We start from the raw sequence: 22151 nt of genomic DNA, 5'->3' as shown, positions 1-22151 counted from the left end.
GCCTTTCAAAAATCCGCGCTCGCTTTTGGTGCCGACAGTTGCTCCCACCGTAACTAGATGGCTCTACAGGCGCCGCAGCCGTAGCAGCCGCGCTCGGTTAAAGCAAGAAAAAAAAAAAAGAGAAACGCTCTTGGCGACGTTCCGGCCCGGGCTCGGAGGCCGGCGGTACGCCCCGCCGCGACCTTTAAACCTCTCAAAGATGGGCGCCAGTCTAGTCTCAAGTGATCCTAGGAACCGTCGGCCACTCTTCCGACGCTGCGGTCGCGACGTGAAACCTCACAGCGCACTCGCGGGAACGTCGTCTGCAAGCCGAAATGTCGTCTGTTCGACGAGGAACGAGTAACGGGCGCCCGCGCACGCATCGACCCGAGCCCGGGTTTTGTTTTCAGATTTTTTTCCGCTTTTCACCGCCCGATCGTCACTCCAGCTTCGACGATCCCAGGTGCCGTGAGTATCATACTTTCGTTATTTACGTTCTTCGTGAGCGCTCGTGTACTCGCGCGTGATGTATCGAATGCTTATTACGCGTGAGGTACGGCGGCTACCCGAAACGTTACGGAGCGTCGCGGACCGAAGCGTCACGGTACGCAACTTTACATCTTCCTCGGAGCGTGTCGTGAATTTCCATGCCGGAGATGGGCCAGCTCGTCCGAAATAACGCTTAGGGCGCCTAAAATTGCTCCCGCGCCGAGCTGTATGGGTACTTTCGTTTATTTGCTCTAGGCTTAGCGGGCGAGGTCGGAAACGTCCAGCTGATTCGTCCTTTCACTTTGCGATATTTGTTTGTTTTCTTCTCTTCGCGTTAGCTCAGTCGGTCTCTCGGCTAACGTATGACATTTAAAAACGGACAAATAACAAATGTTTTTTTGCGCGCGTTCTTGCTTGTTTCTTTCGTCAATGCAATGTTTCGTGCTGAACTGCGCTCTTTATAGAATTAACGGTCTTGCTTGTTTCCAATTCTCGACACCAGAGGGAAAATTGATGTGCGGCGAGAGAGGTCTGCTTGCGTGCGCGTGTCGTCTGCTCAAGATTAGTTTTGAATGGACGCCCACATAACGACCGCAGCGATTTGGAATTCGGTGACCAAACAAAACAAAAAAAGTATTCAGGTCGTAGGATTCCGCACTCACGTTTTTTTTTTCTTTTTTTTCCCCTCAGTAGTGCGACCGTATTCGAATACATTTTTGGAAACAAGTTCGCATTCGCACTGAACTTTCATATTGAAAAGTCGTTGACACGTTCGATGGCTACATTTCTCGATGCCACATGGTCAGAAGCGACATCATTGGGAAGTTATTATACGCTGATATATGAAGCTGGCTGAATGATATTTGATTCAGTCTTATGCGTCTGACATGACCGGGACAGCTGGGAAATATCGCAACAGTGTCGAAGTCCTGCTCGATTCGTGTGTTTTTATGCGGTTCGCGTATAGGCCAAATACAGAAACAGTAAAGATGAGCTGAACTTCATGCGTCTCGTGCATCTCGTGCAATTGCTCGTCTTTCGATTTCGCTTTCCTCCATTAGTGTCATGGACAGCGCGCAGCTACGGAAGTGTTCTGCATATTATATCGATCGAGCCATTCCCAGATGCATTATCGTACCTACTTCGCTCTCTTTAGTTTAATTTTCGTTTTTGTTTTTCTTTTAGAGCTTGTAGAAACATCGACACTCTTTTAAAGTATCTACATGCCTCAAGATCTAATAACGTGATCGAAATTTAAATTCTACTTGAATGTTCATTGCGACCCGTGTCAAATCGAAATTGTGCTGAATGTGCACATGCATGGTGTTTTCTGCTCCGTTTTTCTTTTTATCAACTATTGGGGATTATTTATAATTTAGTATAACATAATTTACGTAACACTATACAATTGAAATCAAAGCTGCAATTAGAGTACATCACCACCTCCTCTTTATCACTGGCTGGTCCGTTTGCATCTGAAACCATTTGCCAATAAAATGAATTGAAACATTACTCGGAAATTTCCAACAGGGTGCAGCTATTTTATATTTTGCACTCATTTATATATTAGAGGTTGTGCTGGTCGTGACAGCTGACTGAATTTAAATATTTAAAGCATGTCTGTTTATCTGTGCTTTCTATAAGTCAGATGCAACTTTATTTTGAATCCGTATCCATATAAATTCAGAACCGCCACACACAGTTATGCGCAAAAAAAAAAAAGAAAGAAAGTGGTCTGTTGTAAAGCTTTTCTTTTTACCTATTATAAGATCGAATAATGTGGCTTTTTTTTGATAGTCAAGCAACAAAAGCTTATTTTATTTACCTTTGTGACTGGTAAGCAGACCAATACAGGACAGCCGCCACAGACAGTGCCACTTGTAACCAACTGTTGTTTCTTTTAAAATATTGTCATAAATTATTTATAGTGCAGAATTGAGCTAGTTAATGTGAGGTGCATTAAGCAGACATACAATGCGAGCACTTGTGTGCCTGTTCTTATGTCCTACCGTAGCAGTCTGGGCATGTTAGTTATTCATGATGGATATGTACAGCGCAAAGAAAGACAAGAACAAAATGAAGACACATATGGGACTCACGAGCACTGTGTGTCCTATGTGTCTTCATTTTGTCCTTGTCTTTCTTTGCGCTGTACATTTCCTTACGTCCTAATTCCATCCTGTCGTTTTTTAGGCCATAGCCATCTGTAAATTTGCTGAGCTGGTCCAGCATAAATCTGGCACAAAAATGATGCAAACTGGTGGCACGCACACACACACACACAAAGACGCACAAAATTTGTGCTGTTGGCTCATATCTCGCTACACTAAATATATCGATATTCTTTTGTTGGCATAGGAGGTGCAAAAATGTGAACAGACCACTGAAAAAAATGTGACCATAATAAAAGTATGTCATGGACAAAAGTTTCCAGGATGTGGAATCACAGATTATAATTTATTACTTCGTTTCCAGGCAAAGCAGATCCAAAAAATATTTAAAAGCATCAGAAGACCTGCTCAATCCTTTAAATTGAATAACAGCTGATAGGATAGCGAGGCTAGTCAGCAAGGAGCAATATTTTTCTTCAACTCCACATCCCCCAAAGCTTTGTCCACAACTGCACCCTCTTAATCCTTGAAACATATCAAAGCATGAAGGATGCTGTATAACTGGTCAAGAAGCTGCAAAATTGTACAGGAATTTTTAGAAGATATATATATATATATATATATATATATATATATATATTTATGTATGACACTAAACTGTTAAGGTTACAGAAATAATCCACATTGTAGATTCCGCTGAGCCTGCATAGTACCAGTGCAGCACACTGAACACTCAGGCATGTGCTTGGTCCCAAACACATCTATTTGAACATTAGTTTTTATGACTGGGGTGTTGCTTTTCAGGCTTATGATGGACCGGGCCGGTAGTCGACATGCCTTACAACCAAACTTTAATATTGAAATCAAGCAAGAACCAGTATCGCCACCAAGTTCAGACATTGAAGAGGAAGAGTGTACGTATATATTTTCATTGCTGGAGTATATGGCCTCCATCATTGTTTTCTTTTCTTCTCAAAGCAGCATTTTCCCATATTGCAAGGTTTAAGCAACTTCACTTTTGTAATTTTACTTTATAAGCAGCATAGTAGAGTCAGAAGCAATAGTTACATAACAAAAAATTTATACTCTGTACTTGAGTATAGTCCCATATATCAGCATGCTTCATCAAATTTACACAATTCTGCCTTGAGTATGTCACATTTATGCTCAACTGTGATATCTCCTGCTTTTAAACATGCAATCTGCTGAACAAAATACGAAGTAACTTTTGTTTTAATTTCCTGGTACCTCACTATCCAGGTAGCATTGTTCTTTTTGTCATACACAAACATTCTGCACTTGCTTTCAAATTTAGCTGCACAATCTTTCAGAATGTGTCACATTTAATTGCTTCACTTCTTTTCATAGATGTTACTCCGGATTTGTATGGGAGTTCGAGCTTCTCCCATGTTACTGTAAAAGTAAGTATGTACTTGGCTTGTCTACTTTGAGTTCTTTCGGCGCATATACTCTGAAGCAAAGCGCCTGTTTGAACTGCAGTGCTGCAATATAGAGCTTTACAGAGCATGCCTAGATGGCTTCCATCACTTCTTTGTCATTTTTTTTTTCGGTAGAATCTGCAAGATAATCATGCACAACACGTTGTTACCACAGAGGACACGAAAACATTTTGATGCTTTCTACGATTGTATTACAGCTAGTCAACATGAAGAATCTTCCTTTGTTGCTGCCAATTTCATTCTGATTTCTTTGTGTTTGGAGAAACCATTATAAATCTTATGTGGGAACCTGTGTTCTTTAGAGAACATGAGTATAACATTAGATGACATCGATGCATATCTCAACGATAAAAAAGAAACCGCTGCCGGTATGATATGATGAAAAATGTACAAGCAAAAAATGCTGACACCCAGTCTTTCATTCCCTTTTTTGCCACCTCCCTCACAGCGTGGTTAAGGTGTCCAAAAAAAGTAAAACAGTTGCAGTACCTTTATTTTCATATATAATTAGCAGTTATAAAAGTAAAACAGTTGCAGTACCTTTATTTTCATATATAATTAGCAGTTATAAATATTATCACTCACGGCACATTCTATATATTGCAGTGAAACTACTCGGTACAGCTCATGGAATGCGTAGTTGTGCGTGAGGAGGAGGAAGTCCTAATCACAGCCATTTTCTCACTGCATTTTGTGATGGGCATTTCATCTGTTGTGTAGTACCCCCACATAGGTGACATCACCTGCGTTGAATTGAAGACAGCCAGGGCAGTGAAGCCTATATCACAATATCATTACTCGTGGAGGCTCAAATGCACAAAGACACCACTGTTTTTCCACAGAAAGAAGAACCGGTCTCGTCACCTGAGGCTTCTCCAAAAAGCTGTGTGGCTTCAGACCACGAGGAGGGAGAGGTTGAAGACAGCACACCTTTCGTCCCTCAGACATTGAAGAGGAGTGCATCATTTTCGCGAGGTGCCCTTTTTCATAATATAATGGACATGAAACAGCCATGCCCGTAGTAATTATGTAACACTCGTCTCATCCAAATAAACCTGTTTTACTTTTAATTAGTGAACAAATGAATAATTTGCTTTTAAACAATATTAAACTGATTAAATATTTACTTTGACCTCGTGGTTTCCTTTAGTTATATTTGACTGAAATGATGTGCCTACTTTCAGCCTGCGTATTGAACTTTGTTTTTGGATCGTTATTATTCAATAACAGATGAATTTTTCATTTGTTGTATGGTATGTAGCAATGTGCAGCGACAGTGGTATTATAAGAACCCTGAAATGATGTTTGATGGCCATATTCTGATGCAACAAATCTGTAGAGGTGGCATTTGTGAGTATTCGAGTAAAATTTAAATGCCCTGCATGAACCCTATAATTTGCAAGTCATTTTGCAAAATTTTTTCGCACAACCACTTGGGGCAACACCTCACCGCACATTCGTAGCCACTCCTCCCCCACTGACAAGTGAGTGTGGGATTTAGGCGAGATAGCTTACAGCAGAGTGCAGTCATGACGTGATTTTCTTTATTTCTTTTCTTGTTCATCAATCTGTGTTACATTATGGGCAAGAGCAAGAGCATTACTTTTTATCATTTATACCTTCGGTGTTAATGAAGCTAGCGCGAAAAATTTTGTGCTGCAGTGGCGAGTAATGAAATGCAGAAATGCTGACAGGCACCACACTTTCTCTTATAATTATCATCATCATCACCTGGACTACGCCCACTGCAGGGTGTAGGCCCCTCCCATATTCTTTCAATTTACACGGTCCTGTGCTTGCTGCATCCACTTGACCTCTGCAAACTCCTCAACTTCAACCGCCCTCTTCTAGGCTTTCACTTCCTTGGAATCCAATTTGTTAGCTTAGTGACCATTGGTTTATCCTCTCTTCACACTGTATGCCCTGCCTATGCCCATTTGTCCTTCTCAATTTCCACCAGAAAGAACGTCATAAACTCATTTCTCTGACCCATTCTGCACACTTCCTATCTCCTAACGTTACTTCTTCTAGCCTTAGTATATATTGTTTCTTGGTCTCATTATAAGATTTGTAGTAGACAGCGGTTATATACTTAGCAGGATACAGAAACATGCCTACATCTTTGGCTGCCCACGCGCTCCTTGAATTAATTTGCCTTAACTCAGATATTTCAGTGCTAATTAATTTAAATTTATTATTATTATTAATAATATGGCAACACGTTTTTCAATTACTGTCTTACACGTGGACCTGCTTTTCTCATTTGAATTTGCAGTGGGCCACTTGAACGATGTCGACAGTAGGTGCAACCGTACAGAGCCAGAGCCAGAAGGCTCACAAGGTGTACCTCTCCAGGTGTGCCTGGAAGTTAATGAGGTATGTGCAGCATACAGTTTCCACATCTCTCTAGTGCTGTTGTTACATCGGGTGCTAGACAGCAGTTCTCTAACAGCACTTTATCTCAGTGGCATTGTTGTTGGTGGAGTTGAGTCAACCTAATGCCAGTGTGTTGAAGACCAAGGTATTCCTCGATATAAACCTTGTACGATGGTGTTCTCCACCCTGAAGGTCGTAAACCTTGTTGGATGTTCCAAGTACCAACACAATCAGCCAACAGATTTGGTATACATGGTGCTATCACATCTTTCAGAGTGTCTTTTATTGTGAAAATAGCTAGTACTCTACTGATAATTTTCAAGAGGAAATTAATACAAAAGTCATATCCTGCCAGTACTTCCCTATGGTGCTGAAACTCGGAGGCTAACAAGAGACTCAAAATTAAATTGAAAACTGCGCATTGAGATGTGGGAAGGGTAATTGTAAGGGTTACTTTAGGAGACAAGAACGCAGAGTGGTGCAGGAAACAGTTATGAGTTAATGACATCGCAGTGGAAACCAGGAAGAAGACATATGATCTAGGGATACAAAAGTAGGCTAACTAATGACTTTGCGTTCTTAAGGTTAACGGCCTGAATATAAGAGTAGTCAGACATAGCAAGGGCCATCAGAGGGTCAGGTAAGTGGATGAGATGGGGAAGTTTGTGGGGATAGGATGGTCACACCCTGAGCACGACAAGGCTATTTGGAGGTTAATGTGAAAGGTCTGTGTCTTATGAAGCACGTAACCAAGTTATTGTTCATGCAGTATAAGTACCTAGGAGCAGAAGAGTCCAATTGGTTTGATCTAGTTGGACTCATCTAGGTCTAATGGGATGGGTGGCCAAAGGCACAGTTGGAACCAATTGGACCCAGTGCATTTATATTTATTGTTATTTTTATTTTTTGCTGAGAAATGTGTACTAAAGAGTTTTATCCTTATTTTTCAAGCTTTCATTTCCACTTTTTTGCTTTTTTGTAAGCCAGATTATGCCAAGTAACTTTTCATAATGTATGCTATGACTATCCTGTCTCCCCCTCCATGATGCAAATTTTTTTTAGCTAAGTTTTGCCATCCTAAAGTCAACAAAAATATTTTTCCGGTAAATCAGCTTTTTATACACAACTGCCTACTTTACCAGGTTAAGAGAGGAGGGAAAGTTGGCTCTGTGAAAGTGTTTTTCTATTGATCACACAGCAGGGCTGCAAAGAATGGAATTAATTGTCAGGCATTAAATGATTTCTGAAAAAATTATTTCGCAAAAAAACTTGATCTATGGTTTTTAAAACGTGCAGCATATTTTTCTAATGAGCAGTGACACTCAGTATTTCACTATATGGTAGACTGAATAAGTCTGTCATTGCTTTTATGGTTGTTGTTTTTTTTAATAAATGCCTGCTGTGTATTGAACCGTTTTGCTGTGTATTTGTTACTGACTCATTCACTGAATTTCTCTAACACAATGATTACATAGTAAAAGCTCTTGATATATCTAATAGGCAGGACCTACAGAAATGGTTATCTAGGAAGGAGCAGTGTTTTCATGCAAGCAGCATTTGCCCACTAACATTTTGTGCTGGAGATTTTTACACAGCAGCCGGAATATACCATTGGAATACACCTCACAGATGCCAGTATGTGATCACCACATTTACACACATAACAACTGTGAAAAGAAAATAATGCCCGTATAGCATCTGCATTTATTAGGTGGAGCAAGGCTAGTTCCTTTATCAAATAAAATGTCCTCTCTTTTATTGCCTTACCAGGGGGTGATTTCCTTATGTGAGTGTGTTTGCGATGCAAATAAATATGGTATTTCTCTGCACATTGTTATGAAGCATGCAGACATTACAACAGTACAGGCAGGGTATTGGCACTTCATCATCCTTCTCACATTGTTGTCTACCATTGTTGTTGTTGCAGTATACACCCATTAATCTTTTGCAGTACTGTCAGTTTTTACAACGAACAAGAGATACTGATGATGCTGTAAATGTGACTGCTGTCCTGTTGTGTGGCCTGATTGCAGTAGGCCTTGTGTGCATGCGTGAATTAGGAGGCCTCTGTGCTAGGATTAGAAAGAAGGAAATTGTATGAGACACTAATCTGCTGGAATTTCTGTTTCTTAGACTGCAGATTCATGGGCTGGAAACCGAGCAAGCCTGGCGGAAAATGCGCTTGGTAAGGCACTTTCTGTTCACTGGCAGGGCTTATATTGAAACATATTTATCTAGACATAAGCTGGCTCACGTCTTTCGCAACAACCTTCGTTTTCAGACCTCTGAATCCACTCAGAAGTATATATATATGAATCAATTAAATCAGCTTGATTGATTTTCTCTGAGCATGCATTGTTTAAAATCACACTAATTAAGTTAATTGACACATTGTACCTGCAAAACATGCTGGCACTTGCTGTGGGATAGAAAACACCAAGAAAACAAAGGTTACAGACATCACAAAGATTAGACAAACACTTCATGGACGGTACTTTTATGTATCATTGTGAAGGATCCATCACATCTGACTGCTGACAAACACCAGTTCATGTTACACGTCTATTGGCACTCGATGTATTTTCATTGGGCACTATAAATAAAATTGCATTGATAGTTTAACTTTGTAGTAAACTGAGTTCTCTTTGTGAATGAACTGTGAAGGAACGTTCTTTAACTGAGAAGGCATATTGCGTTCAAATCATTGAGAAAATAAAATGTGGATGTGCTGGAAATTCACTCCGAACGACGTTCAACTTATTGAATATAAAGCATATTTGTGCGATCGGCTTCAAATGATCGGCTTAAAGCTTCAAATGAGTGGTTGATTGGGGCTAGTTGATGCTCATCTGACATTGGGGAAGTGAAAAGAATAGAAACAGACATATGAACGGTGGACTTGGTGTTTGTACATTGCATGGAACCCAGTGTCAGTGTCCACTTTTTGCACTGACGTGATGTCAACTGCAGCAGTCATGTGTAGCATAGTGTAGAAGGAAGAATTAGAGGTAAGTTAAGTAAGCAAATTGCTTGAGTTATATATTCAGTAACCAGTGTTCTCGTGTGTGACATTACTTTTACAGTGGACAAGAACAACAACGGCGGTGGCGAGGCTTCCAAGAGGGCGCCCTCGGCAGGAGCGACGTCGTACAAGAGTGGGCGCCGCATCCCGCTCCAATGCCCGCTCTGTCCGTACATGACAAACAACGCCACTACCATGCGCGAGCATCTACCCGTACACACGGGCGAGCGACCTCACCGATGCCCCACATGCGGGAAGCGTTTCTCACGCAAAAAGTACTTCCGGGTCCACCTACGCCTGCATGACAAGGTACGGGTGTTCACGACGACTGCTCCAGTCTTTTTTGCAAGAATATTTGCAGTGATTTCTGTCAGACCAATCAATTTAAATCAGACTCGCTGTGGTGGTGCAGTGGTTAGAGCGCTCGACTACTGCTCCCAAGGACGCGGGATCAAATCCTGGCTACAGTGGCCGCTTGTCGATGGAGGCGAAAAGTCAGGCACCTGTGTGCTGTGCGATGCCAGTGCTCGTTGCAGAACCCCAGGTGGTCGAAATTTTCGGAGCCCTCCGCTATGGTGACTCCCATAGCCTGAATCTCTTTGAAACACTAAACCCCACAAATGAAACTAAGCCAGTCGAAATCAGCTTTTATCCACCTTTATGTGGTACAAGCCTTTTCCTGTTGGTTGTGAAGCAGACAGTTGAATTATCGAATGTGTATACAGTTCACCATAGATGCACTTAACTTGGACTATTTGTTAATTTGGTGGGTTTGTGGGGTTTAACATCCCAAAGCGACTCAGGCTATGAGAGACGCCACAGTGGAGGACTCCGGAAATTTTGACCACCTGGCGTTCTTTAACGTGCACTGACATCACACAGCACACGGGCGCCTTGCTTTTCGCCTCCATTGAAAAGCAGCCGCCGAGGCCGGGATTCGATCCCGCGTCCTTGGGAGCAGTAGTCGAGCGTCGTAACCACTGCGCCACCCCGGCGGGGTTCTTTATTAATTTGAACTCATTTAACTTCCAGTTTGTTTAAACTGATGTTAGTGCTCCATTGACATCAAATATGCTTAAACGTTTAAAGGAGTATAGATGCCATGCCAGATGCTTGGTTTTGTGAATTTTGATGTGCAGTACTGAAGGAGGGGGGGGGGGGGGGGTATGAAGGAATATGCTAGCGTTCAAAGGGGACGAGTAGTGGAGTATTCATGGTTTGAATTGCTGCTCTTGTTTTAAGGTTGCAGAACTCATTTGCATTTACCATTGAGCCTCGAAAATTGCCACGAGTACACATCTCTATAGTGTGTTTAAAAGGCCATGTTAGGTGCTGCAGTCCTGTTCTTGCTTACAGTTAACTTTTGGGAATTCGAACGTGAAAGGAGGAAAGTTTGTTCGAAAATGAGACCTACGCATGTTAGTCATGCTCTTCTTTGACCAGCCATTAATTGCCTTTCGCAGAATGGGGATGAGGAGACCAACGCATGTTAGTCATGCTCTTCTTTGACCAGCCATTAATTGCCTCTCGCAGAATGGGGACAATGATGCCAGTGACGGCGACGATGACAAGAGCAGCGGCAACAAGCAAGGTGACTCAATGACACCAGCCTCGACCTCAGTCCACACGTGTGAGGAGTGTGGAGAGACCTTCACTCGTAGCCAGTTCCTGCGGCGGCACGTGCAGACGGCGCACGTGCTGGGGGGCTCTGACGGCAGCGGCCCGGGGAGCAACACCTGCCCCGTGTGCAACAAAACCTACAAGTATGCCGGCAACCTGCGCACGCATATGCGCATACACACGGGCGAGCGACCCTACATGTGTGACGTGTGCGGTCTCCGCTTCACCTGCTCCAGCTACCTGCAGGTGAGGCCGCCGTTCTACACTTTGCACTAAGAAAATTCAAACGTTAAATGGCGACTCCGCCGTGGTTTAAACCTCCCCTGATAATTTACTGAAACTTCTATGATGTGTTCTCTCCCGAGTTTTCTGGTCATTTGTACGGAATATCGCAGCGCTGCAATGTTTTGTTGCAGCACAAATGAATTTTAAATATTCCCAATTCTTGGCATAAATCAGGGAGATTTCTATGAGCAACCTTGAGCACTTGATGTAACTGGGTGCATGACTATATCTATATTCACTCTGCATATATGCTGCAAGACAAAATTTTGACCTTGCTTTCGGTCATTTCAGAAAATAGTGACCCCAACTGCCACTTCCAGATGTCAATTTAGCTAATTAACGAGCACATGGTTGTTTTTGCGGCCGTATCTCTGATGTCATTGCTTGGTAAGTTACAACGTCATAGGTTGGCCGAAACCTGCTTTCAGTTTCGGTTTTACCATTCTTGCTATTTAATATTTTCATCTTGGCATTTTTAAAAACGGTTTTCCGTATTGGAGAGGGGGACTTTAAGGCATATGCTAGGGTCACGAACTCAAAGTGTTCAACAACCCCCCCCCCCCCCCCCCCCCCCCTCCTCCCAAGTCGCCGTTTAAAGGAGCAAGACCTAGGAGGATTTAGCACATTGAAAAAAAACTTTGTACTGTTCTTTTCATAATGTGAGAGTTATAGAGGGCTCGATGTGAGAAATTATGGTGTGGAAGTGAAATATCGGAAAGAACGACAAAAGGAACAAAGACGAAAAGTGGAAAGGAGAAGGGAGAGAAAACGTGCATTGTCTCTGGAAGCAGCTAATGAGAGGGTGCATGGTTGAGAACTGGAGAACAGAGGAAAAGGAGATATGAAAGAGAGAAGGAATCGAAGGAGAAGGAATGCACCAACTAGGAATGTGTGCCAGTATGACATCTTGTTAGCCTTTGCTTTTCAACCCTGTAGGTAAGACACAAGTGATATTTACAGTGGAGTTTTGTGATTTTAAACTGACATACTTTAGACTGACCAACAGTTTTTTTCTTTAACACTGTCAACATGAACTGGACTAAAAATTCTGCCCTTATTTGGAATCTGCTTGATAAATTTTCAGCTCTATTTGAGTTTGAATTACTTTGATAAACATTGATAAATTTGTCTTCGTAACCTGAGTGTGTCTTCCACATGAGCTCCAACTTTGTCTATAATTTCCATCTCTTGGTTCAGATTTGTGTTAATCCGGACCACATCCGGATGTGGTCACCACGTCCTAGGTAGACACGCTTCGTTAGCTGCTTCCAATATCTCGCTACGCCTCTCTCAAACTCTCATTTCGTATTCCTTTTCTCTGTCAGGTCCACCTGCGGACGCATGTACAGGAGAAGCCGTACGCGTGCCCGCACTGCACCAAGACATTTGTGCACAACTCGGCGCTGACGGTGCACTTGCGCACCCACACGGGTGAGCAGCCCTACCAGTGCCCGCACTGTCCGCTGCGCTTCAGCCACCTGCGCAACATGAAACGCCACCAGATCTGCATCCACACCCACGAATACCCGCACGTGTGCCCCCTGTGCCAGCGCGGGTTCCTGGTGGTCACCCACTGGCGACACCACCTGCAGTTCCACCACGGCATTGAAGAGCCGCTCGAGGATGGCGATGACAGCACGCCTCGCCATGGACGCCGACCGGGCGCACGGCCGACAACAGTCGCGCCGAAGACGACGGCAACTGTCGTAAGTTTTATGTACACAAAGGAAAACGCAGTTCTCTCTTTTTACTGGTACTATGACATTCAAAAAGCTGTGGAAAGGAAAGTGACAGTGCTAAGAGACTAAAAGATTGCACCACATCGGATTAGAGATAAACCTGGATATATCAAATTGTTGGCTATATCAAACACACACATTATCCCCTTTGGAAACGTTACGTCAATGTATATAAAAGCAGCACTGTATGTTGAGCTGTGATTTCGCCAGTCATTCAATATATCAAACTGAAATGTCACTGGTCGCTGGATATATCAAAGTGGTGCTTCTCTTGATGGCATTCTTCAACTGTGTTGCAAGTGTGGAGACTGGTCGGTTGCACATCCTCGGCCACCTACTGGCAGCACCGGCACCGTAAAACTCCATTACATGGTGAAAGTTGGGTGCACTTGAGAGGGACCTTCGACCTCTAATACTGCTCATTTCACACAATGCATCACCGGCTTGCTATAAAGATAGCAAAAAACTTGAGCCTAACGGTGGACCTTGCCTGGCATGCTTTGCTGCTGAAAGCACTGCAGAAGCCAGCTGTGCCTTATTTATTGAGCAGTTATTTTATTTATAATACACTGGTAGCAGGATTAAGCATCTCATCTAAAGAACCATTCTCAGCACCCTTCAGCGTAATGCACATTAGAGCTAGTGCTAAATGGTGCACTGTCAGCATGCTGATAAGCAACATGTCACTATTCTCGTATTCTCGTTTCGAGGCTCCAGGTACAATGTTTTGGAATCACCGAAACATCAGACCATTTTGCGTACCTATTCAAGTTCGACATATCCGGGTGTAACTGCAATTGTCTGTAATCTGCTTTCCATCTGCTTTCTGCATAACATGCCCTGCCCCATGTTTATTTTTTTTGTAGCTTCACCTAACGATATCATCAACCTGTGTTTGTTCTAGACGTTGCCCCTGACATTTTTCTTTCCGCAATCTGCTGGGCTGTCCACAATGATTCCAAGTCATTTTGTTATGAGGAGTGAATGCTGTTCTATAGTGTAGTTGTGAGGACGAATTGGACATGTAGGCATGACATATGCTATATGGGGACCCGATAAGGTAACTTAGTATGCAGTCAGGGGAAGTATAGAGTTGATTAAAGTCCGATTAGAGAACTTGCAGAGGTTTACTGGCAGCAGGTGGCACAATACAGGGCCATTTCATGATCAGTGGGTACGTTTCTTGTCTTAGGTGATGGCAGATATAACTCAGCTGATGGTGATGACTTAAAATGGCGCGCTTCCCAATAAAAATGAAAGGTATGCGCAGGAGCACTTGGAGAGAAAGAGGGTCTAGCAAAAGAGGAAAGGCTGACAAGACGAGTTGTTTGTCAGCCTGGTTGTTGTCTACCCTACACCTGGCCAGAGGAATAAAAGAGGTGAAAGAGAATGAGGGTGGCACAAAGAGGGTTGAATTGAAAACAATTGCAATTTTAAAAGCCATCGTGTACAGCAGCAGTTGCCGGACTGGTGGGTACGTGTGGTTCTTGGGAGTGCTTTTTGGGCCTCCTAAGCCTCTATGGCTCAACCTCCACCTCTTCTCTGCCCACTTTGTTTCCGGGCCTAATCATTAATGTAATAATCAACATCCAGTTGTTAATTATTTAATTTGAACATTTCTAAATGGATCACGTGGCTGCATGCCAAGTCTGCGCATGGCTCAACCCGGCACCTTTTCTCTGGCCACTTTGTTTTGGCCAAGTAATGAAATATGAACGTCCAATTTTTTAATTATTTAATTTTGGCATTTCTTAAGAGATCATATGGCTGCATGCTCTTTTTTTGCAAGCTTATCAGGCAGTTAGGGACGCAAGCCAAGACATGCAGGGTTCTTTAGCTCCACATTGAACCTATTGGAGTTCACCCTGAGGCTAAAATATTGATAACCCCAGGCATGGACGCCGATCAGAAAAAGTTCAGTTTTTGCACTCCCTTGAATTCAAATGTTTTTCTGTTATTTACAGAAAACTTCTAGGGTAAATGGTTCTAGGGTAAATAGGCCCCAACACCGCAAAGCGACTGAGCCTATGAGGGATGACGCTGAGAGCTTTCAAAATTTCAACCCCAAGTTTTTTTTAATGTGCATGGACATCGCACAGTACACAAGTGATTTGCTTTTCGCCACCATCTGAGGTAAATGACATCATTGTCATGATGCATTTCAAAACAAAAAACTAAACTCACCTGGTCTTCAGTAAAAAATAAGTTTAATAAATAATAAATTGGTTCACAGGAAGGGAAGGGCGCAGTATCTGTCACACTTGTCTCTGTGGACACCTGAACCATACCATAAGGGAAGGGAGGAAGGTGGGAGTGAAAGTGGAGAGAGAGAGAAAGGGGATGCCTTAGTGGAGGGCTGGGAAGTAATTTCCATCACCTGGGGATCTTTAACTCGCACTGACATCGCAATGCACAGATACGCCTCTCTATTTCGCCTCCATCGAAACGCATCCACCGGCGGTCGGGATCGAACCCGGGAACTCCCGACTACTGGCGGATGCGTTTTGATGGAGGCATTTTCCTAAAATGAAGCATAAAAAACCGCAGCTCTTCGCCCTATGAGAGGGCAGAAAGCCTAGGAGCTTACTCAACTTCCAGCAATTTTATTCAACTGTGCTGAAAGCAGTCAGATAAAGGAAAAATATGCCAACCTAGAAGAGACGGCTAGGGTAGGTTGTGTGTACCTTGCAGTTATTCCTTCCAAGTTTTCCCTTGTAGTTTTACGTAACATAATTGCAATTGCAATAACATAATAAAATTCGAGTGTCACTCTCAAACTGCCCCGAAGGAGTCCTCAGTAAACTATAACAGAAGAGGGCAAATACGGGCTGTTGTCACATGCTTAAGAATCAAGTAAAACAGCGCATGTGTCTGTCGTTCATATGTTTTGTCTCCCCTAGCGCTGTTTTACTCGATTCAGTAAACTATCTCATTTTCCACACATTGGACTAGCACAGCAGGTGTTCTACTGCATGCACATGTATTCCTTTAGTCAAGAGTTCTTAGACGGCCATATTAACAAACCGGAATTGATTCCACTATCTCTTCTTTTGCATGCAGCTTGTAATATGTATGAAGCACAAATCTGGATGTGCAGCTTGCATAAGAGAGCAGAGTCGCATTTCATAAAGTCCTGATGGGGAATATGTCTGCATGTGCATGAGTATGGCATGTTTGTTCAACATGATGCAAAAACAAAACCAGTTGGGAAGTCAACAGCACTAAGTCGGTGTTGTCTGAGACAAACAGACCTTTGCTATAGATGTGGCGCGCTGTCGGAAACACCTGCTGAAAAGAACGCCCACGAGTAAAAATGCATCGAATTCCCACCTACACACTTCCATCCGTCTCTCCACCTTCTCAAAGATCTCCAAACGTTCTGCCCAGTGGAAGCCTGTGGGAAGACCAAATTGAAACACGACAGAAAGGGAAGGCGATCAGTTTAAGAGCAAAATGTGCAACCAGTACTGCTCATGGTGATTGGTCGCATCGCGTAATGGCCTTTGCATTCTTTTTATTTTATTTTTCTTCAAACAGGGCAAACCAAGAAACGAAAGTCTACCAGTCGACACTGCAGCATTAGCAACTGCCCCAGGGACCTGATGGTAAAAGGCATTTCCCGGTGACGCTTCTTCTTGAGCGACATTTCTTACGTGTTGTCCATTTCTGTGGTCGTTCCTTGTTGGTGTGGCATCCTGCTGATGCCTCGCTGTCTCGAAAGAGTTTTCAGCATTAAGTTTTCGGGGGAGTAGGGCATTATATTTACTACAGACATTATATTGAATGTCAAAAAGCCAGTTCTTTTAGGCATTACCTGTTAGTGTTTTAAGCATACGAGTGCTGTTGTGTTGTTTGTTCACTCGCCATGATGTAGTAGCACTGTTCAGTATTGACATGTCGACAGCTGCGCACTAGACTGAAATGAGTCAATGTGTCGCACCTGCATAAGCTAACGTAATCACATCAGATGTCAGAAACCTAGTTTTGCTGTGTCATATCATTTGCACCAGTCTCTTTCTCCAAGTGCAGCGTAAGTTGTAATGCGTCATCCTGCTTTCTTTCCTTGCAAGCATTATTCAACTATATTTGGTAATTCAAATTATTTTTATCATTTTTGACTTTCTTCGTACATCAGCTTGGTTTTATAATATTATAGTTTAGTCTGGTTATGTTTTGCTTGGATTTATCCAGTATATATATCTAGTCAGTGGCTTAGCTTTTGAGACTGAATATGCATGAAAACGGCAAATCACTGTGAAGCATTGAGGAGTACAAAGACAAGAAAAAGCGACAACATGTAGTAGTACAAAGGTGGTCCATAATAATTGCTCGATAATTTGATTCCTTCGTTTGTGTGTCAAATGAGCTGTTTCATAATAGTTATAAGGTTAAATTCACCCATTTGAACACAGAGTATTACTTTGAAGTTTTACAAAGAATTGTTGTGTGTCCTTTCAATGCATGGCCATGACCGAGGGAAAAGAAATCGGCTTGTGACTTTTTGTGATGGAGAAGTTATCAATGCATCCTTGAAAGAACTGGACTTGAGATATTAGAATATTGTGAGTTTGCAACATGGATGTCCGGTGGTAAAATTGCGAGACTTCAAATTGTGACCACCATAAATGTCTGTCCAGATTGTGTGTGGATAATTTACATTGTTCACAAAGGATGTTGTGCTGTTTGAAGTTGGTTTTACAAAGGTTGACTCGTGTAATTGACAGTGTTGTTGTTGACAGTGTACACCACCGAATGAAGTTCAGTCTTAGAAGTACAAACCATATCAAGGCATCATAATTATGGGTTGGATTTGTACAGATCGAATACACTATGAGTGGTTATGAACGTAAGATGAATTCTATTCAATATCATTTTTTGTTTCTGTTGAGATGCAGATACCTCTTCCTAATTTATATCGCTGCTTTTAAGACATAATTTACTGTTGCTGGTTTTGCAATCAGCTTTCTGTCGGTAAGAGTTGGTCAGTTGTCTTTATGTGTCAAGTCGTAGAGCTCACAAAACACGTGACTATAGAACTATATTGTCTAAGCAATTTTATACTTCTTTAACATAGAAGATAAAAAAAAAATTATTTTAACTGATGCAGTGGCAGGCACAAGTTGCTGAAAGCCAGGGCTGAAGTCGGTCCCATTCAGCTGTTTTTTTGTGGCACACTAATGCAGCAGCATAGTTTGGTTTGGTTTGTGGGGTTTAGCAATGGCTATAAAGGACACCATAATGGAGGGCACGGAAAATTTCGAGAACCCTAGATATAGCATGCCGAGCTATGTATATCGTTTATTTTTACTAAGCAGCACTTGCAGAAGCACGCTTTCTATTTTATTTCTTTAAGCCAAACTGTGAGATATAAAAGAATGCCTATTTGTTATTGTAGACTTGCTTGAATTAAACCCATTGAAGACGAATCAGTAAAAAACATTTAGATTGTGTCCTATAGGATACTTGGGTGCCTTGGAATTTACAGGAGGTTGCCCAGGAGCTAAAACATGCATGCTTCAACCCTCGCCTTTCGTTCAGCAGACTCCTTTTTTATATTTAGTACATCGTCTCGATTTCATAAGGAGCCATACATCTGCATACTCTTTTTCTGCATGTTTTTTAGGCAGGAAAAGACTGAAGCTAAGACAAGCCTAGTTTAACAACCCCTTTTCGAAAGCCATTGCAGCTCCCTGACAGTTGTTGATAACTCTCGCTTTATAGTAAACTAGTCAGACTAGTGAATCAGCCTCAGTGGGAGCTTTGTGTCTGCATGTTTGTTAGCCTTCATGCTGCACAGATATATTCCAAACACCTTCACTGTCTTGTAAATATGTTGTTCCACTAGCCTAGTAAGATGCATAGAGTTATTCATATACAAGATGTTTCGAGTCATGGACAGCACTTCTGTCTCTTTCGTTGCGTTTTCTAGAAGATGCTAATAATAAGAAATGTGTGGTCTAAACGTGTGGTCTAAACCTACACGCTGTTGTAATCCTCAATTTGACTGGGAAAAAAATTGTTTTTTAATTAAGCATCTATTATAGTGATGTATGTTACCATGCCGGCTTCCACACCTATGAAGCAGAAACTTCCAAGGCTCATAAAAAGACTAGAAGTTAAATTATGGACAGCGCAATGGGTTGTGGAAGAGAAAATGATGAAGGTGATGTAAAAGACAAGAGGAGAGTAGAGCGGGTTGAAAGAAAAAAAAAATTCACATTATCCTACTTGAAATAATAAGAGGAGGAAATTGTCAATGACAAGGCATGTGATACGGAGAAGAAATAATAGGTGTCTTACATAGAGTAATGGATCTTCCAAGAGGAAGGCATTGTAATGGGGGCAGCAGGGCTTCAGATGGACAAATGGAAGCAGGGATGTTCCTACGCGTAGGATGACCACGGCTTGCACAAGACCGGGCTAATCAGAGGTTTGTAAGAAAGGTCTTCATTTACAGGAGGACATAGAAAGGATAATGGTGATGACACATTATATATGTGTTTAAGCCAAGGGGATTAGTGTTTTACAGGATCAGTAGTTGTAAAATATGAGGCATGCTCACAGCTAAATTTACACCTGGTCCACAAAATTCAGTTGACTGTTTCAACACTACTTTCTGTTACAATCGCTCACTACATGATAAGAGACTTCCAAATTGGGATATTGCATCCATTGCAGTACTAGTTTTGTCCTTGTAAAGGTTTACGCTTAGTGTGGTCACCAGGTTGTGTGGAACATGAGAATGGAGATAAACAGATTGTTCACTGTGACAAGGTGCAGTGCAGTTACAGCACAAGACTTCCATGTCTCTATGCACCAACAGGTTTGTAAGGAGGATTGACCATACAAGTTCCTCTAATGTTCTCTTTTTTTTTTTAATTATACAAGACGTTTTACAGTATTTGACGTGACAGCAGCCGCACGTTCACGTAATCCACCAACGTCAGTCATTTTTCGTACCAAAGCAGGCCATTGTGCTCACCCAGAATGAACGGTTTATTTTGACAATGCTTTAACTATATTCTAGATTATATTTCTTGGTGTCTCATTTATCCCGGATGCCCACTCCTTTTTTCCCATGTGTTCATGTGCATACGTTTGCAGCTTATGAGTAGTGTGGCAGTCCCTGTATTTAGGGGCAAAAATTCTGTACCTATAAAATCGTCAGTGCAACAGATAAGCAGCCGTTTTTTTTTATCCTGATAAAAATGTACAATTATTCTGCCACTCGTGTTTTTGTTTGTCACATCAACGAGTGATGCAATATTTTCTGCATGATAAAATTTAGCTACTAGCCATTGCTAACTCTAAAGCTAGGAAGCTCGGGATCAGATACTTTCTCAACTTGGCAGAATTCATTTCGTACATTTATCCACTGATTGTTGGATTAATGCTTACATGAAGAGCCAACTCTCCTTTCAACTGCCTGTCTAGCTCCCCATTTGAAACCAGTATTAGGTCGCAGAATGAATGTGGTTAGTCCTTCAAGCATATAACATAGGTAAGGTGAGCTTGAAAAAACTGCGTCACGCAATAGAAATTTATACGGCGGTCTTGCTTGAGTGTAGTTTACTTTTCAAATAGTTGTTCTGTTTTCTTAAATGTCAGTAGTCACTTTAAAAGAGCAAAACGTGTTGCTTTTTTCTTGTACCAGTCATCGTCACAGTGTTATGATGCGCTTTATAGAACCCTGTAAAACAGGAAATTAATTCCGTGCTTCTTGTTATGCCAATTTGCTTGTTTTGTAGTGCATGCGTTTACCCTTTTTGTACAGCTAAATGCTGCTAGTGTATTGCTAGTCATCATTAGCATCAAGGCATCCCACGTTTACCTAAAAAAGCTTTAGAGGAGTTCATCGCTTGATATGTTGAGTTGAGCACCATTCCTGCACTGTGAATTCCTAGTATGCTCTAAAGCTTTCTAAGGGAGATTAAACACCACATTCAATTGTACGTTTTCTTCTTTGTATCGATGTGCAAGACATTGCCCTGCAACGATCACCATATCGACAATTAAATAGTTTATAATTCAATTTTCACTCTCACCTGTTTCGGTCTTGTTTGCAATGATGAATATGACATTGAAAGTCACTCTACATTATGCGAGTTTCTAGCTCTTCGTGCAGACTGACCCATACTGATGTTTTACATCATAACCACCGCTCAGCTATTTAAACCAAAACAGGTTAGAGAAGAAATTCGATTATAGTTGGAGGTTAATGCAATGTGTTGATCCATGTATACTAACCTCGTACATCATTACAGACAAGAAAACACGCAACAAAAAAATTGGTGTTTACACTCCCCAGACTTATTCCAGCTGTTGTTGTGCTTATAAATTGTTATATCCCTAGTCACTGCCAGATTGGGTGTATAGTTCTTGTTTACATAGCCATATTTTATGTATTTGCATATTACATCTTACGTCCAGCGAGCTCCCACTGTTTTGACGGGGTGTCATTCATTTGTACCATTTTGTTGTTAGCGGCAGTCAGTGCAAGTAGTCAGAAAGCCTAGTGTTAACAGTTGACGATGCCAAATATGTATTGCAAAGAGCAGGTCTAGTCATTGTTACTATACATCCAGCCCTTTACGACTACATTGATTGTAACATTTACTGTTACATCCTGAAATTAACTTTTTCATTGCAGTGTCACTGTTGTTTAAAGCCAAAGCATGTTGGATGTGCTATTCTTGCAACAGGTGCGGCTGCCGCAGTGTTATTTAGAAAAACATGAAAAGTGCACATTGATGGACCGTTTAGATTTATGTATACCCTTGTTGTATTTGTGTTTGCTGCTTGTACGACATGCTTCCCGCATTAAAGGTCTTTCCGCTTACCACTGGCTGTTGATCACTAGTATTCCCATATTTGATCCATACTGCATGCTATAATTTTGCACCACCTTTCACAACGAATGGTTCTGAATTGTATTAGTAGGAGGCAACATCTGCAACTACAGGTTTGCAATACTTACTGAAATATCACTTTACTACTACTCACAAAGTTTATCTAGCTCTTGGTTAGGGTCTCCAGTCATCTGTGGTTTGGCTACCTAGTCTGTTACTGA

The 22151-nt window shown here is 41.9% G+C and overlaps 1 protein-coding gene across 2 annotated transcripts; it reads left to right on the top strand.

The window, feature by feature from the left end:
* Positions 1-132: 132 nt before the first annotated feature.
* On the top strand, positions 133-21920 carry LOC146181394 (uncharacterized). Of its 2 annotated transcripts, none has more exons than XM_084576438.1 (10): positions 133-442; positions 3384-3493; positions 3948-4000; positions 4882-5014; positions 6315-6415; positions 8549-8600; positions 9499-9746; positions 10971-11303; positions 12668-13048; positions 16619-21920. In XM_084576438.1, exons 1-10 carry the CDS (start codon positions 315-317, stop codon positions 16682-16684), a joined length of 1605 nt encoding a protein of 534 aa, XP_084432564.1. In that variant the 5' UTR covers positions 133-314; the 3' UTR covers positions 16685-21920. The 2 variants fall into 2 exon arrangements, with proteins under 2 accessions (XP_084432564.1, XP_084432565.1); XM_084576439.1 differs by having other exon boundaries at positions 308-447.
* The last annotated feature ends 231 nt before the right edge of the window (positions 21921-22151 follow it).

The sequence above is a fragment of the Amblyomma maculatum genome, chromosome 8 (genome assembly GCF_055883805.1).
Source record: "Amblyomma maculatum isolate TAMU_Amacu chromosome 8, ASM5588380v1, whole genome shotgun sequence".
Lineage (NCBI taxonomy): Eukaryota > Metazoa > Arthropoda > Arachnida > Ixodida > Ixodidae > Amblyomma > Amblyomma maculatum.
The sequence above is the reverse complement of the archived record's forward strand: the minus strand, read 5'-3'. Positions and strand labels throughout refer to the sequence as shown.